Source organism: Apis florea, unplaced genomic scaffold (assembly GCF_048593485.1).
Source record: "Apis florea isolate Af1SG1 unplaced genomic scaffold, ASM4859348v1 contig_1794_pilon, whole genome shotgun sequence".
NCBI lineage: Eukaryota > Metazoa > Arthropoda > Insecta > Hymenoptera > Apidae > Apis > Apis florea.
Window position 1 is genome coordinate 1,453,981 of NW_028256482.1, and position 23,454 is coordinate 1,477,434.

The window sequence follows — 23,454 nt, forward strand, 5'->3', positions numbered from 1 at the left end:
TATATTAAAAATAGTTTTATATTGTAAAGTTCCATTCAATAATATACTAGAATATTATATCATAATAGCAAAATATATCTAAAATAGATATGCATTAATAGATATGTACATTAAATATACAGAAAATAAAACATTTGTCCAACTGCGCCATCTTCATGATAAATGTAATAAATTGCATAATTCTAATTATATAATTTTCATGGAAGCATTATTTTTAGAAACCTTATAATATTATAATATCTTAACGCCACCATCATAGCTTCTAATTCGTTCTTGCCCTTCAGATCCCTTAATTACAACAATTATTGATATAACTTTAAATGTTATATGACCAGAAAAACATTTAATTAGATCCCAATTAACCTAATATAAACAAATATTCGTTAAAAAAAATTTTCTGTATAAAAAAAAAATATACAATTATTTTCTTAGGTATCGGAGGATTCGGACATAAGTTTATCCGATAGCGCGAGCAACGGTACTGGCACACCACCCCCTCCTCCGTCATCAACACCTACGATGACCGTGGCCAGTGTGAAAACAATTAAAACGGGAAAAATTTACAAGCCAAAATTCCACACGGCCCTCCAGTGTGCCAACAACGATATCGAAACGTCTTCCCTCTCCTCCACTTCTTCCACGAGCAGTTCTTCCTCGACGATAGCTATAACCACGCCGAAACCGAATCCGGAACAAGTGCAGGAGCACATCGATAAAATTATCACGGACAATCAGGCGATCGTGGTCGCGGTGGATCCCCGATTGCACAAACTGGTTCAAAGACAGCAGAGTCTCGTGGAGACGAAGCAATCTGTCGACCAACCGTTGAATCTCTCCTCCGCAAAGGAATCTTCGAGGAAACGGTGCTACAGCGAGAGCTTCGTTCAAGAAAGCAAGGATTGCCCGAACGACTCGGAGGGCGGTTCCATAATCAAGGATCTCCTGCTGAAAAATCAAACCTCGTCGTGCCAAGAGAGAACGGCGGAGAACGAGAACTATTTCTGCCCCTCTTGCGACATCCCCTACTCGGGCATCGATGTTCTCGACGTTCATCACAGGTACTACTGGAACGGTAGCGCGAGTCCCCGAAGGGAGTATCAGTTGGAGATCGAGAAAGGGGAATCCGATTTCGATTCAAAGTCTTCCGATTATTACAACAACTTGCAACCTCTTCCCTCCCCTGGCCCCCTTCTGGGCAATACAAGGCTGGTCGACACGTACGTGCCACCCGTGAAGAAACAGAGGCCGGAATCCGTGCCGACCACGTTGCGATCCCTCGAGGAGCTGAGCAAGTATCCACGCCCGAACTCGTTACAGATGTTTGGGGGCGAGGTGAGAATATTAGACAACACGGGCGAGACGAAGACGATGAGGATCGAGCCGCGTCAAACGAATTCTCCGACGAACGAGCAGGCCGTGAACAGTAAATGCGTCACTTCGGAGACCGCTTCGATCGTGGTGAGATCGGGCCTCCATTCGGGCGGCACGATGGTGTACAAACCGCCAGGCACACCGGCCACCATTCCGAGCTCCTCCATATCTTTGCCCAACATGCCGAAAATGTTGGCGCCGATCATACCAAACATATCAACTCCCAATATGCCGAGTATACCTTCCGTAGATTTAATCGCGAAAACGGACAAAGTCGAGGCGAAGTTGGGGAAAAATGGTGACGCGCCGCCTAAGGAAGAGACAAAGCCGAACAAGTTTTTGAGGCCAACCTCGTTACCGTTGAAACCTGGCACGTTCACGCCCAAGAAGCATCACGGTATCACCCCAACGGCGAACACGCTTCCGCTCATAAGCCCGGAAACACCGCGGCCCAAGAAATCGTACGGGCAGCTTTACTTGAACGGGCACGCTTATACATATCTTGGCCTGAAATGTTCGACCAGGGTGTTTTATTGCACTCTGAACAGACCCCAGCCTATGTATGTCACGCAGCAACACGGTTTATCCATGTACTCGAATTGGGAGATATGCAAAGAAGCGCCACCTGATGTTGATATGGCGCATTACGATTCGAGGCATAGACCGCTTAATTATACAACCGCGTGGAAAAAGCAGGAGGATATTTTAACGCATTCCTCGCACAGGCCGACCACGCCGACTAGTTCGGACAGTGATATGCAAGATAAAGCGAAGAGAGTGAAGATATTCGACGGGGGCTTCGAGAGCAACGAAGATTATACGTACGTTAGAGGCAGAGGTAAGGGAATGGAAATAATACAATTTTTGTCTATGCGTTAACGTATGTAATAACGTGTGTGCTTTCGTTTTTCCTTCGAATAATAATTTTAATAACTGTTGCAAATACAATCATCGATTTATATATTGCCAGATCAGAAGCTTTGGATTTTTAGTACGTGACGTTATACTTTATTTGGCGATAGATGAACGCTTTATAGGAGATCTTATATATATCTTATAGCCTTCGAGGATATTGCATCCTGAACATTTTTCCATTATTTATTGAAGAATAAAATATGATAAAGTAAATGATAAAGTTTATATGACTTTATATTGATATAATCTTTCTCTTCTTAACTATTTTTATGGTCTTTAATAAAAGTTCACTTTTCTTTTTCTATATTATTTGTAATTACTTACAATATTAGCAAATCTAATTACTTTTTTTAATTTTCTTGGTATTACTATCTTAGATTTGAATATTTTGAGATAATATACTATGAATTGAATTTAAATATAAATTTAAGACATTTAATAAATAGAAACATTTATTTAAAATTACTGAGATTAACATTAAAATAATTTATATTAATTTTTATAAGATTATATGCATGACTAAACATGACTATGACTCAATTTAAAATAAATCACAAGAATGATGATTATCAAGATTGCAATGTCATTCAAAGACAACTAATATGTTTTATATTTTAAAGAATGGCCGAAATTAATATTAATATTTATTAGTATGTTTATAAATTTCAAAATTCAATTTTAATAAGTAATTATACAAAGACTTTAATAAGTAAAATAAATATACACGTATCATAGTTCTTGAGTTACGTTTTTTTTTTTTATATCGTTTACTGAGATCAATAATTCCTAAGAGATTAAATATTAGAAAATAATGATTAATTCCAAGAAACATTTGTATTTATATCTTTTTACTTTTAAAAATTTTCATTTCTTAGTCAATGCTTCGTTTATATTTAAAATTGAGATAAATCGAAACAATTTTTTTATCTCTTTAATTTAGAATAACGATATAAGTATATTTTACGTATATTTGTAATAAATCTTAAATCAAATATGATATTGTGAAAAAATATTGGGCTATAATATTATAAATATTTAACAAAATAATTTATGCAAATATTGCAAAATTAAAGTATTAATAAAAAACATTAAAATATTAATATTATATTTTATTATATTTCGAACGAGAAAATTGAACGAAATATTATTATTTTATTTTACCATATATAATACGTTTAATATTTACTGCCATATTCAGAATATCAACGACTGATATTTGCATTTATGTGTGTTCCTACTGCGATATGCATTTATATGTATATTTTATAAGTAATTTTTTTTTTTTTTTGCAAATAACATATCATTATTCCTCATGGTTGAATTTTAACTTATTTTATTATGTAAGGTCGAGGTCGCTATGTTTGTGAAGAATGTGGCATACGTTGTAAAAAACCATCCATGTTAAAGAAACATATCAGAACACATACGGACGTAAGGCCATACACGTGTAAACATTGTGCTTTTAGGTAAGTCATTTTTTTTAAATTCTTCTTTTTTATCTCTTTTTAATTACATTTATATATACTTTAATACATTGAACAGTTAAAAATTTTTTTTTGTTTTACATATGTACGACAATAATATTAATAAATTATTATATTTAATTACATTTAATAATGCTCAAATTTTTTGATTTTTAAATATTTTAATACATTTTAAATATTTTTAAATTACATTTTTTTGTAATTATAATTATTTTTTTTATAATCAAATATGGTATGTATCGTGTACATACTTTTTTATGGTATAATACAATAAAATATTTAATAATTATATTTTCATTTTTTTAAAGTAATAATATAATTTCAATTTTAATTATTTCTATAATTATATTATTTTAAAAGTAAATATTTTTTATAAAATATTAGCAAATATATTTCCAAAAGAAAATTTTTTTATTTTGAAATCCTAAATTCAAATTTGTGTATAGCTATATAAAATTTAAATTAAATTGGTTCTATATATATATATATATATTTTTTAGAATAGTGCATTTATAATTTCGAGACAGATCTGTTTATAAGCTATAGTTTTGATGTAACAAACTTTTTTTTTTTATATTATAATTTGATCCATTAAGTCCAAGCTATCTATAGAATTTTTTAATAATATTTTAAAAATGTTACAATTTTGAATTAAATTAAATTAAATTATCTTTTTTTTTTTTTTTTTTACTTTATAAGATATATAATTTTTTAAATATATATATATTTATGGTATATTTATATACATATTTTCAAATATGTTACATAAAACGAGACATATAAAATATACAGAAATGTATAAAAAAAATTATCATCCTATAAATGACTTTCATTTTTTATTATAATTATGGCTTTATGTGTTTCAAAACTATAAAAATTTAGTGTAAAATTTTATTTGAAAATAGATAATGCGAAGAATATATTATAATGTATACGTATTGAAACATAAAATATCTCATTATAATTATATCGGTTGATAAGTAAAAAAACAAAAGATATTTGTGAAATGATAATCTTTTATGTATTTGTCGTTCAGTAATTTTTTTCAAATAGTTATATAAAGTTACATTTCGATACATATATTACATTCCTATTACATAGGAAACTCTTTTAATGATTATTTTAATTCATTATAATTATTTTAATATTATTTGCAATTTTTATTATAAAAAAAGGAAAAAAGAATTTTTATTTTTATCTAAAAAAATCTATTATAAAAAATAAAAGTTGATTTTAAAATTTCGAAAAATACAAATATTATAAAAATCAAAAAATTTATTTGAATCAATGATATTCATTTAAATTAATATTTTCGAATCTTGGAACCTTTGAAGGATAAATCCTTTTTATGTAATCAAATAAACTTTAACATATTCTCATAATTATATAAAATATATTTCCAATGAGAAAAAGCAAATATATATAATATTCATTTTTAGAGATAAATCAAAGAGAATATCAATGAAATGTTAAAAATATAAAATGTTCAACTTTCACAGATACAAAATCTTTTTGATTCAACGATATACGTTGATACTCTGATTTTTGTTTTAAAAGTAATCAAAATATATTGAAATACATTGCATTTCATCAACAATTTTTTTTAATTAATCTAAAACGAATAAAATAAACATAATACGATGAATTTTTGCATAATTATAACACATAAATGTATTGTAATAATAACATTAATAATTAACCGAACCATACTGATTTTCATGATGACAAAGTGGAAACGAAATATGAAATCTCAATTTCGATAATTCGGAAGATACAGATATTTTCATATATAATATTAAATTTAGCATTTAGTAATAATATAAGAAACAACAATAAAAATAATTAAATAAATTTGATGAGTTTCGATGATCTTGAAAAAAAATAAATAAAAAAGAATTAGTTTATGCTTTACAAATTTGAGATTCGAAAGTCGACATTATCTTTATTCACCTTACAACGATTGATTACATTGATATTTCATTTAACTGGATAAATTTGAATAAAATTGAAAGTTATCAAAAAAATATTTCAAGAAAAACATAATGCAAAATAAAAAAATTTTTAAATTAATAACATTTATAAAAAAAATAAGTTAAATCTATACATGCAAAAGCAATAAAAATGGCGCCTATAAATTGATAATATTTCTTATAAATAGTATATGAAGATAAATCGATTAATAAAAATCATTCAAAATGATGATTTTACTTAAAAAAAAAAAAGTTGACTTGAAATCTTTCCTATTATTTTAATCTAAATAGTTTATATAATTACTTAAAACTTTTACCTATATATATCTTTAAAACTTTTCGATCAAATTTTGTTGAAACATTTTTTTGATAAGTTTAATTCGAGATATCTTCTATATAAATTTCATTAATAATTGTAAATGCTTTTTGAATTTCGAAGTTAAGATTCCCTATGACATCCACGAAATGACACTCGTGAATTGCTAATAAAATCTGGTGACTCATATTTGCTTCCTACATCCTTTCGAATCGAATGCAATATTACTTTTCAATCAATCCATCTGTATCCACGTATTCATATCTATGGTTCACACACATCATACAAATATTTCTTCTCTTTTTTCCCCCACGAACAGCTTTAAAACCAAAGGCAACCTCACGAAGCATATGAAATCAAAAGCTCATTACAAAAAGTGCGTGGAATTAGGCGTTGTCCCAGTGCCAACGGCAGTCTGCGATGAAAACATCGATAAAGACGCTATAGCCCGGTTAGCGGCAGGTGGCAATATCGAGGAGTCCTCGGAGGAAGAGGAAGAGAGCGAAGGAGAGGAGAGCGAGGAATCGAGGAGCGAGGAGCAAGAAGCTGCACAGAGTTTGCTAAGCCTGTCGCAACGCAACACGAATAGATATCCGGGGCTGTTGCCGTTTGGACGACCCACGACTTATCCTTACACTCTCACCTTCCCGACAACCTCCACGTTCGCGAGCGTATCCACCACGATAAGCAACAATACATGTCTGGCCAGCCAACCTGTCACCATGCAAAAGACCACTCTCGTTCGAAACGAATTGTCCCAACGCTACTATTTTTCGAGCCGAATCGGGCCCGAGGACTCGAGAACGAGCGTGATCCAATCGTCGAAGAAAGAAGAATGCCCCGAAGACGTCGAGGCGAACGAGATGGTCGATACCGATCCAGCAAATAGTTTGCCGCAGCCCATAGATCTGACAACGAAGCCAGCCTTGCAAACATTGCCCTCTTCCATACCGCAAAGAGCCAGGCCAGCGGACATTTTAACTCCCGTTTCGGAACCGGTCTTGTTACAAACGATCGTTCAAACTATGGAAAGACTGCCGATACAGGGGAGAGAGTGGAAACCGGATGCCGAGGGACATATGTTGCAAGCGTATCTCACTGAAAGGCATGTTATGGATAGCAAGATTAAACAACAGTATCGGGTGGGGAACATTAAGAAACAAGGGAAGGAGAGGGATATTTATCCGCAACAGAATTCCCCGAAATCGAGAAGCGTCGAACTAATGGAAAGTATTCCAGCAACGACTTACACCGATCCAACCAAGATGCAAATGCAGGCAGCGATGGATTCGAGAATCAAGCATACATCGAAGCACACACAGGAGAATATCGGCTTAACGAGCCCTGCCAATTCGAAATTGAATCACGACATACGTTTGAGCCAAGATATGCCTTCCTCGAATAACATGGAGACCGTCAGACCGATCAACATGGATAACAGACCCCCGAGCAGAGATATGATTTTATTGCCGGACACCAACAGACACCATGCTCAGCCTCAAGAATCAAGAGTTAATTTCGAAAAGTTGCCGTTAATGATGCACGAATCGTCTAAGATGCACGAAGTCTCGAGACCGCAGAACGTTGACATGAGAAGCATGGATCGCGTCGAGATGAATCATACGGATATAACGAAACAAAGCATCGCGGAAAGCATTAAGCATACGGTTGCGCGGAAGATGGTTGTCGGAGGGCCAGGTTTCAGATCACCCTTTCCTAACGCGTCAACCACCAAACCACAAGCTGAATTCTTGCAGCCTTCGAATGGACCTGCTCCTAATTACGTCAGGTGAGTGATATTTCACGTGGTGATTCGATTATATCTTATTAACTTTAAAATGGTTTCGATTAATTTTAGAAAGATCGTTGCAATAGGACTTGTGTGCAAAAGAAAAATAGAGAGAGAAAAAAATAGAAAGAAATATATTTAATTGCTGATTTTTCTACGTGAATTTAAAAATGGCAATAAATAATTTTTTAAAAATTTTTGAAATGAGAAAAATTATACTTTTTTTTCAAATTTCTTAAGTAGACTCGAGTTCTTTTGATCTTTTTAAAATTAAATTACTTCATTTATATATATTTTATTTATATATGTACACATTTTTTTCTTATTAAATATATTTTATCTAATAAAAATTATCGATAGTTATTAATGCTCAAAATATAAATTAAAGTCATTAGATAATGTTAATTTCAATATAGTATTAAGTTATTAATCTATTATTTTTAATATTTCATGTATAAATTTCTAAATATTTATCTAGTATCTATTTCTTTCATAATGATTATTTCTTTCATCTTATAAATTATACATTCAAAATTTGAAAAAGTGAAAATATTTATAACATTTTAATAAACTAAATATTTTTTTTAAATTAAGGAAATCTTTTAAATTTTTACAGTAGAATATTTATTGTTATTATTGTATATTAATATATTTTTTTGAATATAAATAAAATAATTCACGTATTCACTATTTATTTTTAACATATTTTTCAATAATATTGATATGTTGTATATTGTTGATATTAAGGGTTAGAAGAGATTTGTATTAAAATTAATAAAATATGTTATTTCTTTACATTTATGGTTAAATGTCTGGTCTCTGCTAAAATGAAGATCAAAATTAAATAATTTAATTAAAATAATTAAATAATTTAATTTAATTAAAAATTAAGTGACTATTAAATCTAGTTTTACTATTGTGGTCAATGATATATAATTGGTTAATACATATATATTGATTTTCAAAAATGAAATAATTAGTTTTGATAAATGAATAAAAAAATTTTTACTGATTATATTTAAATTTATCAAGGCTAATTATTTCATTTCTGAAAATCATAATGTTACTAAAATTAAGAAAGTAAAATTAATCAATGATTTCTTTGAGTCATTTTATAATTTAAAGATCAGCAATTTTTAAATGAAAATATAATAATGTTTTAATTCTATTGTATATAAAAATGAATATTTCCTTTTTTAATATTTTATAGCATTTAACTTCAAAAAAAAAAAACAAAATTAAAGTAACTAAAAGATTTTACTATTTTTGTTTTAACATTTAATAAATATAAACTTCATATTCTGCTACACTCTTGTGTTCTACATTATTCTAACAATTAAAGCTTATAAACAACTCGAATAAAAAAAAATTAATACTTTGATTTAATATATTATGTTATTATATTAAATAATAATTGAATAAATGTATTATATTTTAACATAATAATATTCATTGATTTATGAAGTTTTTATTTTTCAAAAATTCAAAATTAAAATATTTTTGATTTATACCAAAATAAAAAAAAGATTATTTTTTATTAATAATTAATAAAATATAATTTATTGATTTATTATTGTTTTATTAATTAAAAATGTCGTTTTCTGTTAAAAATAAAAAAGAGGTAAGCTCAAATTTGCATTCTTATTTCACGAAATAATTTAAAATCTGTAATTACTTATTTTTTATTGTTTTTTATATTTGCAATTTATGTATATTATTATGTAGAATTTTTTTTTATGTATATTACGCATATCTAAAAGTGTATCTGCAAGATCTTTAATTGTATAGTACACAATAATATAATACAATAATAATTAATTAATAATTATAAAGTAACAGAAATGATTCATTTTTCAATATTTTCAGAACTAATGTATGATAACTATAGACTATCAACCATTTTCTTTACTTCATCCGTAAAACTTAGTTATAGTTTTCAATGTTTATAACAATATTATTAACTTTATTAATAAATAAAAATATTAATTAATTTTTTAAACAATATTTTGATATATACATTTCATATTAATTATAAACATAATGATATATTTTTAGAACATATACAATCATAAAATAATATTATTATACACCAGGTTTTTAGTTAAAAAAAGTTACTGTTAGATATTCATATTAAATTAAGTTACATACATTAAAATATAGTGGCAATCAAAATAAATTATCATTTTTCACAATTCAAAAATTTTATAAGAAAAAAAAAATATTTCAATGAAATATAAAAATCTATGTGCAATTTTAAAAATATGAAAAAATATATTTAAAAGTTAATTAATTCGAAGAAATCAAAGAAATTCCGATTCATTCACTATTCTTTGATACCATCAACAACATAGTAATTTACGATGAAAGAACTGAATCTACCGAATGTAGTTACAGTGTGACTGAGGATGGAAGAAGCGTGTGCGGAATTTGTAATAAGGTGTTCAGCAAACCTAGTCAGTTACGGTTGCATATCAACATTCATTACTTCGAGAGACCATTTAGATGTGAAAGTTGCGCTGTCTCTTTTCGAACCAAGGGTCATTTGACAAAGCATGAGAGATCTGTTTCTCACCATAATAAGGTAATCAATTTTTTTTATTTGAATATTAATTATTTTATTTATATATAATAATGAATCGTCTTAATTAATTTATATATTTCTTTCAGATTCTTAGCCTATAATTATTAATATGATTAAATTTATGTAATGTTTTGATCATTTATGTGATTTTCCTAGAATAGACGAATATTTTTATTAAAATATTTCAGTATATATATTTATCATTGGATTTGATAATTATTTTAAATCTCATTTATCATTCATTTAATTATCACTTGATGAATGAATTTATAAATAAAAATAAATGTAAGGAAGAAAAAAAAATTATCTTAAAGAAATGCATATATATTTATTTATTATGATTGAAAACTATTTTATATTTATCTATATCATATATACTAATTTGCATTTGTTTTTATAAAACTACTAACTATTATTTTTTGTGATTAATTATATATTAAAAATGATATTATTTTATTTTATTGTTCAATAAATACTTAAAATTAATATTTTTGATGCAATTAAACTATTCTTCTTTTTAACAATGATTACTATTAATATTTATTATATCAAATTGATATTTATATTTTTCGAAAGTTTTTTATTAAATTTATTTACAGATTATTATGTTAGATAAAAAATTAATAATATATAATATTATAATATAATATAATATTAATAATAATGATGTCTTAATTTAATTAATTTTTTATTTATCTTATTAAATTTTATTAACAATATATTGTTCTATATGAATATTTTATTCATATATTGTGCCATAATTTATTGATTAAATTTCAATAAATCATACTTGGAGAACCATGCCAAATTTTTAAAAATAATTCACATTGGGATCTAAGACATATAATCATCTTCTTGTCTTTTTTCTAATTATTTGATAATAAATTATCAAATTAATAAAATATTATTGAATCCTTGTTATTCATTAATTTCTATTACCTTATTAACTTCTATTTTTATTTTTATTAACTATAAGTTTTATTAATTTCTATATTTTTATTGAAATATTTTACATGCAAAATTTCATAATTATATCTATTTTCAAAAAATATTGATATAATTATATATATAAATTTCAATTTATAAAAATTATGGTATAAAAACAGAATACTGAAAAGATTTCTTCGTTACAATTAAAATTAATTATTTTCTTATAACTTAATATTGATTTAACAAATATATTATAATATTTTTAAATAAAATTAATTGTCTTTGCTTTTAAAAATTATATAACATAAGTATTTATAAAAATAAATAAAAAATACTTAGATGATCATTCAATTAATTAAAAAAGAATTATCAACGAAACAATATTTAACAATAATTTTAATTAAAAAGCAAATATAAAATCGAGAAAATCAAAATAAATATTAATAACAGCATCCATAAATAGAATAAAATAGAATAAATTATAATTATTTAATATTAATCGTTATTGCTTCCATATGTGTACAAGTGATATTTTTTAAAAATCTAAAATAGATTGGATTTTATAATTTTGTTATTTGATTGCATAATTGAATTGTTATAGGTTAGTATGACTTCTACATTCGGAGCTGCAACCACCAGCAATCCTAGACCATTCAAATGTACTGACTGTAAAATAGCATTCAGAATACACGGTCACTTAGCAAAGCATCTTCGTAGCAAAATGCATATTATGAAATTAGAATGTTTAGGAAAATTACCGTTCGGAACATACGCTGAAATGGAAAGATCTGGTATCAATTTGAATGATATTGATACTACTGACTGTGATAATAGTCTTACTAGTCTTCAGGTAAGCAATATCTTTAAAAATTCTCAAAGATTTTATATTTACGTAGTATTAGTTAGTATTCTATTAAATATAATGAGATATTAATAAGAAATATTATTATTTAAATTCATATCATATTTCGTTGAAAAAAATTTTGGAATAAAAATGAATTATTTTTATTTTAATATAATAATTATAGAAAATTCAAATATTTAAAAAAATATATGTATATGTATATATATGTATACAATGTGGAAGATTACTATGAATAATGTTATATAATATATATTATATTATATTATATTATATAAAAATAATTTTTATTTCGTTACATGTAATAATATTAGTTTAATACTATCAATTTTGACATTTATACCTTTCAACAGATGCTGGCTCAAAGACTTTGTGAAAAAGATCCTACTAAAATAGGACAATGGGATCCTGAAACGATTCCAAGTCAAGTGATCAGCGGTGGTGAAACTTCATCGGATGAGGGTGAGCCTGTGCCACAACACATGATGCATCCAGATCCTGTGAAAGTGACAGACGCGGACATGTCTCGATAGTATCATGTGCCAATCTCGAACGAAGATTCGAAATTCGATGTTCCCCATACGAATCTTCAATTTAGTTAACAAAGACGCGAGTACGGTATAAAAGGCTAAATCAACTTACATTTCTCATAGATGATACGAGGGCCGAAGTCATACAATCATACAAGTGCCAACTTTATACGGTGTCTTGCGTAATATGAAAAAGTTAAAAGTACATTTGCTTTGTTGAACATAATATCAAATCAGATTCTAGTACAAATATCCAAGGGAATAGAAACAAAACTTTGGACAAGTGTAGAGAGAAGAAAGAATACTCAAAAAAAAACTATGGAGAAATTTGTAATCAAGAAAGATTACAAAAGAGAATAATCGAAGACTCATAGTGCCAAAATAATGCAGCGAACAATATAGACAATCTGCGGTGAAATTATTTCAAAAAAACTCGTTGCCGTAATCGATAAAATAGTTATAAATAGTTATAAATAGTAACAAAATATTATCTTTTTTCGAAGGAAATTTATTAAAAGTATCATTAATTATTAATAGTGTTTATTGATAAAAATTGAAGCAAATGTTTCCAATATGCTAAAAATGCAATTTAAATAAATTAAATATTATGGTGATGTACAGCAAATATTATTGAAAAAAATTATTATTATTATAATGAAATTCTGGTTTATTTAATATTTATTCAATGCGCCAAAGTACATAATAAATGCATATCTTTAAAATGAAAATAAAACAAAATTTTGTTATTTTTAATATTTTGATGAATAAATTTTTTCTTTTCACTAAATTATATAATTTAAATATAATTAAAAAATGATATCTGATGATTCAAAAATTTTTAATCGATATTACCTCTTGAAATTTTAACAATTATATTAAAATAGAAAAAATATTGTTTTTATATATATTTTTGATTACTTTTTAGCTTCCAATTAGTTTTTTCTAAACCTAATTAATTATTATAAAATGTATTAATTTGAATTTGTTTTGTGTTAGTTGTAGAAATAAACAGAAAGAATAAAATAAATGATATTTGTTTATTTAATGAGCAGGATATTTTCTGTACATTTATATCAAATTGAAGTAAAATTTCATATTTAAGTTAAAACGTTACATTTTAATTTTATATAAATAGCATTATTCATTTTACTTTGCTTCAATCTCTCAAAAAAATTTTTTAAATGTACATATATAACCAAGTTTTCAATATTTAATATAGTTATATATGTACATAATAATAAATATATATTGTACAGATTTATAACCAATACCAGATGTATCACACAGTGTACCAAAATGAAAATGATTTATTTAAATGTCATTCTTAGATTGAAAGAAAAATGAAATTAATTTAATTTTGTTTAAATTTCAAGAATTTATGAAAAAATATTATTATATTTCTATTAAAAAAATAATTATAAATAGGAATTGAATGAAACTGTTTAAATTTTCAATTAGATAAAAAAATAATAATATATATAACATATTCGTTCAAAGAAGTTATAATTATATAATATTATAAAATTATACTAATATATGAATTATTTATATATTTTAAAATTAAAAAATTTCTGAAATCTGAATATATGTTTATTTATAATATGTTAATAGTCACTTGAAACTCTTATTAATTGAATACAAAATAATTATAAAAATACTTTTATAACATAATTTTATCATAAATTAATTAAAAACAGGAAAGAAATGATTTAAAAGTTAAAAATTCAGCAAATAACTTTTATTTATAAAAATGAACACTTTTATTCAATCTCTAATTATAAACTATTACTTCATATTATATGTTCTAATACTTCATATTATATTTTCTAATTTTAATTTTAATTAGTCAAATAAATACATTTATCATAAAGTTGTTAAAATTTCCTAATAAATATAATTAAAATAATAATGTGCCAAATATTTATTAACATGCAATATTATAATTTTAATATTTTATTTAATTATCATGAAAATTATTTTTTGAATGACATGATATAAATTATTAAAATTTTATTTAAAAATTTTGGTACATATGTGGGAAGATACAATTACAGAGTAAAGCGGACATTCTAACTCATTAATAAGGAACATAAAGTTCTATTTTAGTAAGTGTTGTTTACATTGCTATAATGTTCCAGATAATAGTCTTTTATTATTGCTTATATTTTTGAAAAAGTGAATTTATACATATTTGATATTACCATTACTTCCAACATTTATACATAAACATTATACACTACAATTAAAACTAGATCCAAATAGTACAATTTGAAAAAAAAATAATTCTAAAATATTGTTTTGATTAATTTATTCAAAACATTTACAATTTTTTCAAAAATTTTTTAAAAGTTATTATATAAATATATCATTTATATTGTTTTAAATATGGAAAAATAATTATTTATATGATCTATTACAAATTCTATGAAATATACGAAATAATAGTTTATAATTTAATCATTTAAATCTTAAAATTTATTAAATTTTGTAACCTGAATAATATGCTATTGAGTATTTATATTTAAATACATATAAATATAATTTTGTTTACAAATTTAGTTTACAAAATTTTATTTGTCTATTTTTCTATATTATTTTCCTGCAATTTACAAATTCACATTTTAATTAAAACAATTTAATTTATTATTTTCTTTATTTTTGATTTCTATTATTGTATATAAATTAAACAAATTAAAAACGAAAATAAAAAATTTATTTAAATTTAATTTTCTGAAAAAATTGTCAAATGTCAACATTTATGTTTATTCTTGCAATTTATGTTGTAATATAATTTTATTTTATGATAAAATATTTCTTCATTATTATAATATGCACGAATCTTTTTCTTTATAATCATATTGTTATAAGACCATAACATATTTATAAACGAAATATACATTTAATTTTAATTTAAAAAACTATAAGAGAAACAATTTGTAACTTTTTCCTATTTATCTTTTATAGGAAATTATCAATATGGGATAACCTTTAATATCTTGTCTTAATTACGTGTTTAATGAATGTGTAAGAGCAAATTATATAAATAAATTCAAATAAATAGAATATGATCGTTTATAATGCTCACCTTTTACATATGTATTTCCATGGTTCTTATAACACTATTGAGAGTTAGGATTGTAAAATTATAATTTACATTAATTTAATAAAACTAACAATTATTTATTATTAAAACTTATCTCTTTCTTAAATATTATGTTTCAAAGCTAAGACATAAGAAAATCTTGGCTTAAGATCTAATAAAATTTCCTTCGAAAATTGATAAAATGTAATTTGTAGGAACATAGTTCATTAGTAAAAGATAATATTTATATAGTAGTGTTGTATCAATATAAGGTGCAATGGACTGGTATGTGATTCTGTATTTAAAGTGCAACTGTTGCGTTCAACGTTAAAGAGTATTCTAATATTAAAAATTAATATTATATCTAATTATTAATACATGAATCATATATATACATATATTTGTATAATATTAGTATGATCAATTATGAGAATTATTGTTGACATAAGAGAAAAATATGTTTGTATATATTTATGTATAATATAATGAAATCATTTTAGTTAATGTTAAGAAGTTCGTAATTGGGAACAGAATCGGTTATTCAGATTATTTATAAAACATAATTTCAATGAATCATTATATATATATATTCTTTATTTTTTTTGAATTCTTTATTTTTAAAACAGAATTAGGTAAAATATTTATAAAATCTTCTTAAATACACTTTTATTTATTTTTTTATCAATAATTATTGTTGTTTTAATTATATTAATTATATTATTTATAACAACAAAATATTAATTAATTCAAAAAAATTGTATTTTAATATGTACAATCAAAAAAACAATTTATATCAATATTAACAAAAATTAAACTTATAATAATATTATTGTAAGTATTAAAGTTTAAAAGTAATAAATTTAGTAATGCAATATATACAAAATAAATATATAATATTTAAAATAAATAATTAAAAAATTTATTCAGTTTTTAAATGGAAATATGCATGTTTGAAATGAAATTAATTAGAATTTTATTTTATCAATTTAATAAATATAAAAATATAAATTTTTTATATAACAATTTAATAATAATTTATTCCTAATTCTGTTTAATAATTGATTAAAAATAATATATTCTTGATAAGTTTAATTAAATTTAATTGTTGATCAGATTATTATCAAACTGAATAACCGATTTTTTGATTTTGCTTAAAATATTTAAGCAGTATATACTTCCAGAAGCGACAGCTATCTACTGTATCTTATAACTATTTACATAATACATAAAGCCCAGTTTTTATACATGTCCCTTATAATATGTTCCTCAAGCACAACTTGTCTTTCCTATTGCATAATCAAATTTTGATTATCACAATTTGTACCTATACGTGCTTGAGACAAAATAGGAGACGAATTGAATGATCGCACAATCATGTATATGAGGTCCAGTTGAAGTATCGCCAAACAATATCAATATGGTATAGTTTGACATAGTATTTGATGTATATTCATTCTAATACAAACCAATTAAATCATGTATGAATTTTTAAAGTGTGCATGTATGTATGTTCACAATGCCAAGCCAACAATATTTATATTTTGAAGAAATAATAAGATAAACAAAACACAACTTTTTCATTAAAATATAAAATAAATAATATTAAAAAAAAAAATTCCATGAAAGAAACAAATTTTGGAATACAGCTAAAGCCAAATTTAAAATAGTTTAATGTTCATTCTCTGAACTATACTCATGTGATAATTAAGGTAGTTTTTTCAAAATATTATTCTCAATATATTTTCGAAATAATTATTTTTTGTAAAAGTATCAAAAATTTTAAGAAGCATACATAACAGAGAATCTTTTACATATCAAATCTATTAATTTAGATCTAAGAAATCATAAATATCTACTTTTTGTCATTTGTGTACGTACAGTATAATAAACAATTTGATCTAACAAGAGAAGAATTTTAACTGGTCGTCTTCAATTTTATTGCTTTTGTACAATATTATAGATTTTTGATAATTATAATATATGTAAAATATTAGACATAGTTATTCAATACTTTTAAAAATATAAATAATTTTTTATTAAATTTATAATTTTATTTATAATTACGTCATACATAATCTTAAATCGTAACTATCATATACATATATTCGAAGCATAAAAAATTTCGATACATTATAATAAATAATTGTTTATTATATTTGCATTTCTTTCTTTCTTTAATTTATCTGGAAAAACTATTTGATATTGAAAAATATTTCGCAGAATGCTATTCATATAATATCATATTTATATAAATTGATGATAATGGATGATGGAATGAAATGCAAATTAATTCATTTGAAAACCTATTTTAAATTATATTACTAATATTTATATATATTATTAATCTATATCATCATTGTACAAAAGCTTGTTAAAATCGAAGTTAGGGTTCTTCCCTCGTAAGATAAACTTGTATCCTATTAAAAAACAAACATTGCAAGTATGTTAAATAACATATTTTTTCTATTGTAATTTGCAAATATTTTTAGATAATTTATACGTAAGTATTACGTAATATATAAATATTTACAAGTCCATTTTGTGTTAATACACAAGCAAGAAATTTTTATAAAATTAATACATGAAATTCAAGTTTGTTATATTATCGTTCGTACAATTAATCTGATAAAATATAAATCTTATTTTAAAATAAATTAGATTACAAAATATATAAATACATAAATACATAAATAAACAAAGAATTTTAGAATATTTCTGTACATATTTGGTATATATAATATTGTTTAATATATGCAAAGTATTTATCATTTATAGTAATTAGTGTCATTGAAATTATTACATGAAAATATAATTTTTAAAAGAAATTCGGAAAATTATCACATTATTAATTTTAAAATTTTTAAAATCATATTTACAGAAAAAGAAAAATATATTTCAAAAAAAAATTATATATTGGTTAAAAAAAAAAATTAAATTAAATCACTAAATATTATTAAATATTAATAAATATAGAATACAAATAAAAAAAATATTTAACTCAATTTTGTGCCTAGATATTTTATTAATAATATTACTTATTAAAAGTTTCTAAGAAAATAAGAATTTAAAAAAGCATTTTGAAAGAAAATAGTTTATTATGTTTTATGTATTAGAAAAAAAGAAAAAATTATAAACTAGTTACAAATTCTTTCTATTTTTATATCTATTAAAAAAAAAAAACAAAAAAAATAGTTAGCTATTAACTTAATATTAATAAAATATAATTTGTATGGCAATAATTTTTTTTAAAAACAAATATTAATGAATTTTTTAAAAACACAAAGAATAAGTTCTTTTATTGTTTGTTTATTTGTTATTAGTGTGTTTAATAATATATTTTTTAAACAACAGAAAAAAATACTATAAGTGATAAAATGCTTTGCCTTGTATATTATCATTATCACTGCGCATTATCGACTAGTCGCAATTTAGAATTCAAAATAATATATTTAGTATAAACTCATATGCACAGCTATTAACTATTAGTTATTATAATTTTGAAAACATAGTTATTGAACATTATAAAACATATTTATTGAACATGACGATCAATGAAATATATTAAATGAATTAAATCCATGATAAATAACTTTTATCCAAGATAAAATTTTTTAATAAAATGAATTGACATATAAATATTTACTTTAGAAACTGAATCTTTCTAAAAATTATTTATAATATAATATTTAATGATTGCGCCAATTATGATATGATATTTAAAAAAAAATTCGGTGAATATTTCTTTTATACGATCTTGCAATAAAAAATATTTCTAATATTTCCTTATAGTAATCCTCTCAATAATCCAATATCCATTTGATTTGACAATCTCTGTGATAATAATATTTTTGATCATTAAATTTGATCGTTAAGTTCAATCTCCTGATTTATTTTTTGGTGATCTGATTGGTCGATAATGCAAAACTGATTTATATAACTTTTATATAAAAAGTTGGCTTGGCTCCTTCCAAAATCAGTATTAAAAAATTGTAAAACAAGCAGGTTCTAAACTTACATATTTTTGATTAAATTATTTTTTTAACAAGATCTTTCAAAATTATTAAAAAAAAAATTATTTTCATTTTATTTCAAGAATTTCTAAAAGAAATTTGTTTGTGTTCATAAATGATTTAAATTTTATGAGTGTTGTTGACAGTAATACTTATAAATAGTTGACAAACTAATATTTTATGTATATTACTAAGATTTTATAGATACTTTTCCAGGCACATAATCTAAATTATGCTTATACAAAAAGTATGTATTATATTTTATAGTTAGAAATGCTACAATAATGAAACATTTTAAATTCAAAAATTTATTAGTGAAAAAGTATTTTGATAGAGGCCAATTAAGCTTCTGCTAGTAAATATCATAATATAATGGGACCGTATTAAAACTTTATACAATATATATAAAAATATGTCGGCTTTTATGAAATGTGAGAATGCTAACATTTTGCTAGTATTGCCATCAGTTTTCTTCCTGATTCTGTGACTCTGTTGAACTACTGATAAAAATGTAATTTATTTATTGTAAATAAAAACATATATTGCTTAAAATGTTTTATATTACATGATTTGCATTAATATATAATTGATAAAATTTTGGTAAATAAAATAAAAAATTAAAAATTTCTAAGTTTATCAAGAAAAACTATGAAAAATATTTGAATCAATATATTTTAATCATGATAATTTTTTAAGATAATATCACAAATATAAAAAGTACAATTTTATGAATTACATGGATTGGGAATAAATATATACTTAATTTACTATAATTGTGTGTATTATTTTATTAAAATTATTTAATCCTTATATTTATCGTGCATCAAATACAACAACTAAATATTTATTAAGGAAAATTAATTTGCTTATTATATTTATAATTTCTAATTATATATAAAAGAATATTATAATTATATTATAATATATACATTATAAATAATGTAATATACTAATTTATTACCAACAATATTTAATAATTTTTAGTATTTTTTTATTTCAAAAAGGATACGTCTTTTAGTTCGTTTTTTGTACATGATTCTATATCCACATTCTCTGCATCGAATAGGATCTCTTGGTCGTATTTCATTATCATGGTGACATTCTATAAACAAAAAAAAAGTTGTTTGATAAAAATTAATATTATTATATGCTATTTTTATAATATAAAAATTTGCAATATTCTAAGTGTTTTTATAAAAAGCATTATTGTCCAAACAATCATAATTTAATATCATTTTTGTATTTTATAAAAAAAATATTTTTTTCATAAGAATTTACTGTATAATTTATGATCTATATCAAATATTACTATCAAATATATAGAAATTTTTTAATAAAAATTTTATTTTTTAATATATTTTTCAAAATTGTTTATTTACATTATATTTTATAAATAATAATTACTTTAAAAATATAAGAGATAAACAAAATATAATAACAATATAAAAAATTATTTGATATGTCAAGATAGAAATACATAAAGAATAAAATACAAAATTTATAATATATGATTAAATACAAAAATATATAAATTATATAAAATTGATAAATAATTCCGTTTTTTTAAATAAAAAATATGTAATGTTATTAAAAATTAAATAATATTTTATATTTTATAATATATTTATATATATTAATATACTGTCATCAATATTTGTTTAAATACAATAAAAACTTAATAAATATGTACTACATCTTCATTAATATTAAAATTTAATTCAATCATATAATAAAAAGATAAAAAAAATAACATTTATATAAAGTTCATATTTATTTTAAAAATTATATATTGTTACTTATTTAATTGCAACATGTAAAATGTGAGGTTAAAAAATCTATTTATATGTTTTTAGACATACCTCCACAAATATATACCATAGCTTGTTTTGGAGTTGATTCTGACTTGCTGGATTCCATTTTTATAAGCTTTCTATTTGTGATTTGTTCGCAAAAGAAGTTTTTATATTTTTAATAAATTTTTTGACTACAAATATAACAACATACTGTTATACGACATACTATTCACTAAACCACGTGATTCTATCTTTGTTTCTGATTGGTAACTTATTTGAGCAAACACAAGACAAATATAAAAAAGTTATCCTTTATGACAATTTTTTAACATAATAGTTAACAGGAGTAGAATGTTTATAGTGTCAAATAAATAATTTAGTAGTAAAACAGGTATTATGTATACAGCAATATTATTGTGTTATGATGAATATTTTTACTTCTCTTTTCAATTGAAAATAACAAAACAGATCCAAATTCAAATCGTGCAATAAATGTTCATCAGCATCGGGCCTTAAGCTATAGTAATCCTGGTGTAATTGATTGAGTTTTAAAATAATTATAAAATATAACGGCAAAAATCAAATTCATTTTTGTTCATATCAAATTTAAACTATTCACTCGCGGCAAATATTTTTTATTGATTTTTTTTTATTTTTCCAGTGATCAATTTCTTTTATATGTGAAATAATTCATTGTTGAATAAAAAAAATTCACTTTTGTTACTTATTTTAGAAGAAAATGTTACTTTTGTAAGTAATTTTTTTATATATATAATATAAATATCATTCATAAATGATTTCCAATGAATTTATTAACATTTACAAAATAAAATGATATATCATAAAAATTAAAAGAAGAATGAGAAAAATATAAAGAATTTTATATTTTGCCAGAATTTTTAAAAAATAATTTGATATCTATTTTTGAATGAATATTGAATACTTTATCAAAATTCTAAAATATCTTAAATATAATATGATATATTAAAAATAATAATATATTTGTATTTTTATATTTGATTTTATAATAAATTTAATTTAAAAAAATTAAAAATTTAATATTCTTTATATTTTAATAAAATAAAATTTATTAAAAGTTATTATTATATTATAACTTAAAATATAATAGAAATTAATAAAATTTTTTTTGAATATTTTCAAATATATTTTTATTTTTCTTATAATTCAATATAATTAGACATAAATTTCATTCTAATATCTAATCTGTCTGGAATGATTTTATTTCAATTGTTTAGACTATATATTCAAATGAAACGTTTTAGATTGTAATATTATTATTCATTTTATTGTAATATATTTCACATTTATTCATATTTATATTAAATAATTACAAGATTAAGAACTGATATAATAAAAATAATGTGACATTTAATAATACAAAACTATAATATAAATTATTATATTGTAATATAAATATCAATTATATAAATATAAAAAAAGTTTTGTTAAAAAAATCATATATATCGATTGATGAAATATATTTATTTTATCAATGTAAATATATTTAAATAGTCAATATTTTATATTTTGATCATTAATTTGTAAATCTTTTTTTAATTTTCAATATTTCCCTTCTATATGGAATTTTTTTTTTCTTTTGAAATTTTTTTTATTTCCTTTTAAAAACTTCTGTATGAAAAATTAGTTTTGATATTATTAATTTTTTTATGATTTGAAGTTTATTTTTTTTCAATTTTCTAATAATGATTTGTGATACTTTTGAATATTTATATATTTTATTCTCAGAAATATTCAATAAGATTTAATTTAGATAATTATAAAACTATTTTGATATATATT

The 23,454-nt window shown here is 23.0% G+C and overlaps 2 protein-coding genes across 5 annotated transcripts in view; one reads left to right on the forward strand and one right to left on the reverse strand.

Moving 5' to 3' along the window:
- The window catches only part of shn (zinc finger protein schnurri), a 52,836-nt gene extending 38,505 nt beyond the window's left edge, over positions 1-14,331 (forward strand). Inside the window, exons 3-8 of one of the 4 annotated variants that reach the window (XM_086912811.1) lie at positions 433-2,209; positions 3,632-3,752; positions 6,376-7,845; positions 10,234-10,426; positions 11,958-12,206; positions 12,572-14,331. In XM_086912811.1, the coding sequence (XP_086768937.1) occupies positions 433-2,209; positions 3,632-3,752; positions 6,376-7,845; positions 10,234-10,426; positions 11,958-12,206; positions 12,572-12,751 (3,990 nt within the window). In that variant the 3' untranslated portion in view covers positions 12,752-14,331. Of the gene's footprint in view, positions 1-432; positions 2,210-3,631; positions 3,753-6,375; positions 7,846-10,233; positions 10,427-10,512; positions 10,744-11,957; positions 12,207-12,571 lie in introns of those variants that run through there. The other 3 variants (XM_086912812.1, XM_086912823.1, XM_086912818.1) reach the window with 3 other exon arrangements.
- A 6,163-nt stretch (positions 14,332-20,494) lies between these two features.
- Positions 20,495-21,867, reverse strand: Rpb12 (DNA-directed RNA polymerases I, II, and III subunit Rpb12). The gene is made up of 3 exons (XM_003695027.4): positions 21,700-21,867; positions 20,850-20,942; positions 20,495-20,676 (listed from the first exon to the last, which is right to left on the reverse strand). Exons 1-3 carry the CDS (start codon positions 21,755-21,757, stop codon positions 20,654-20,656), a joined length of 174 nt encoding a protein of 57 aa, XP_003695075.1. The 5' UTR covers positions 21,758-21,867; the 3' UTR covers positions 20,495-20,653.
- Between the last annotated feature and the right edge of the window lie 1,587 nt (positions 21,868-23,454).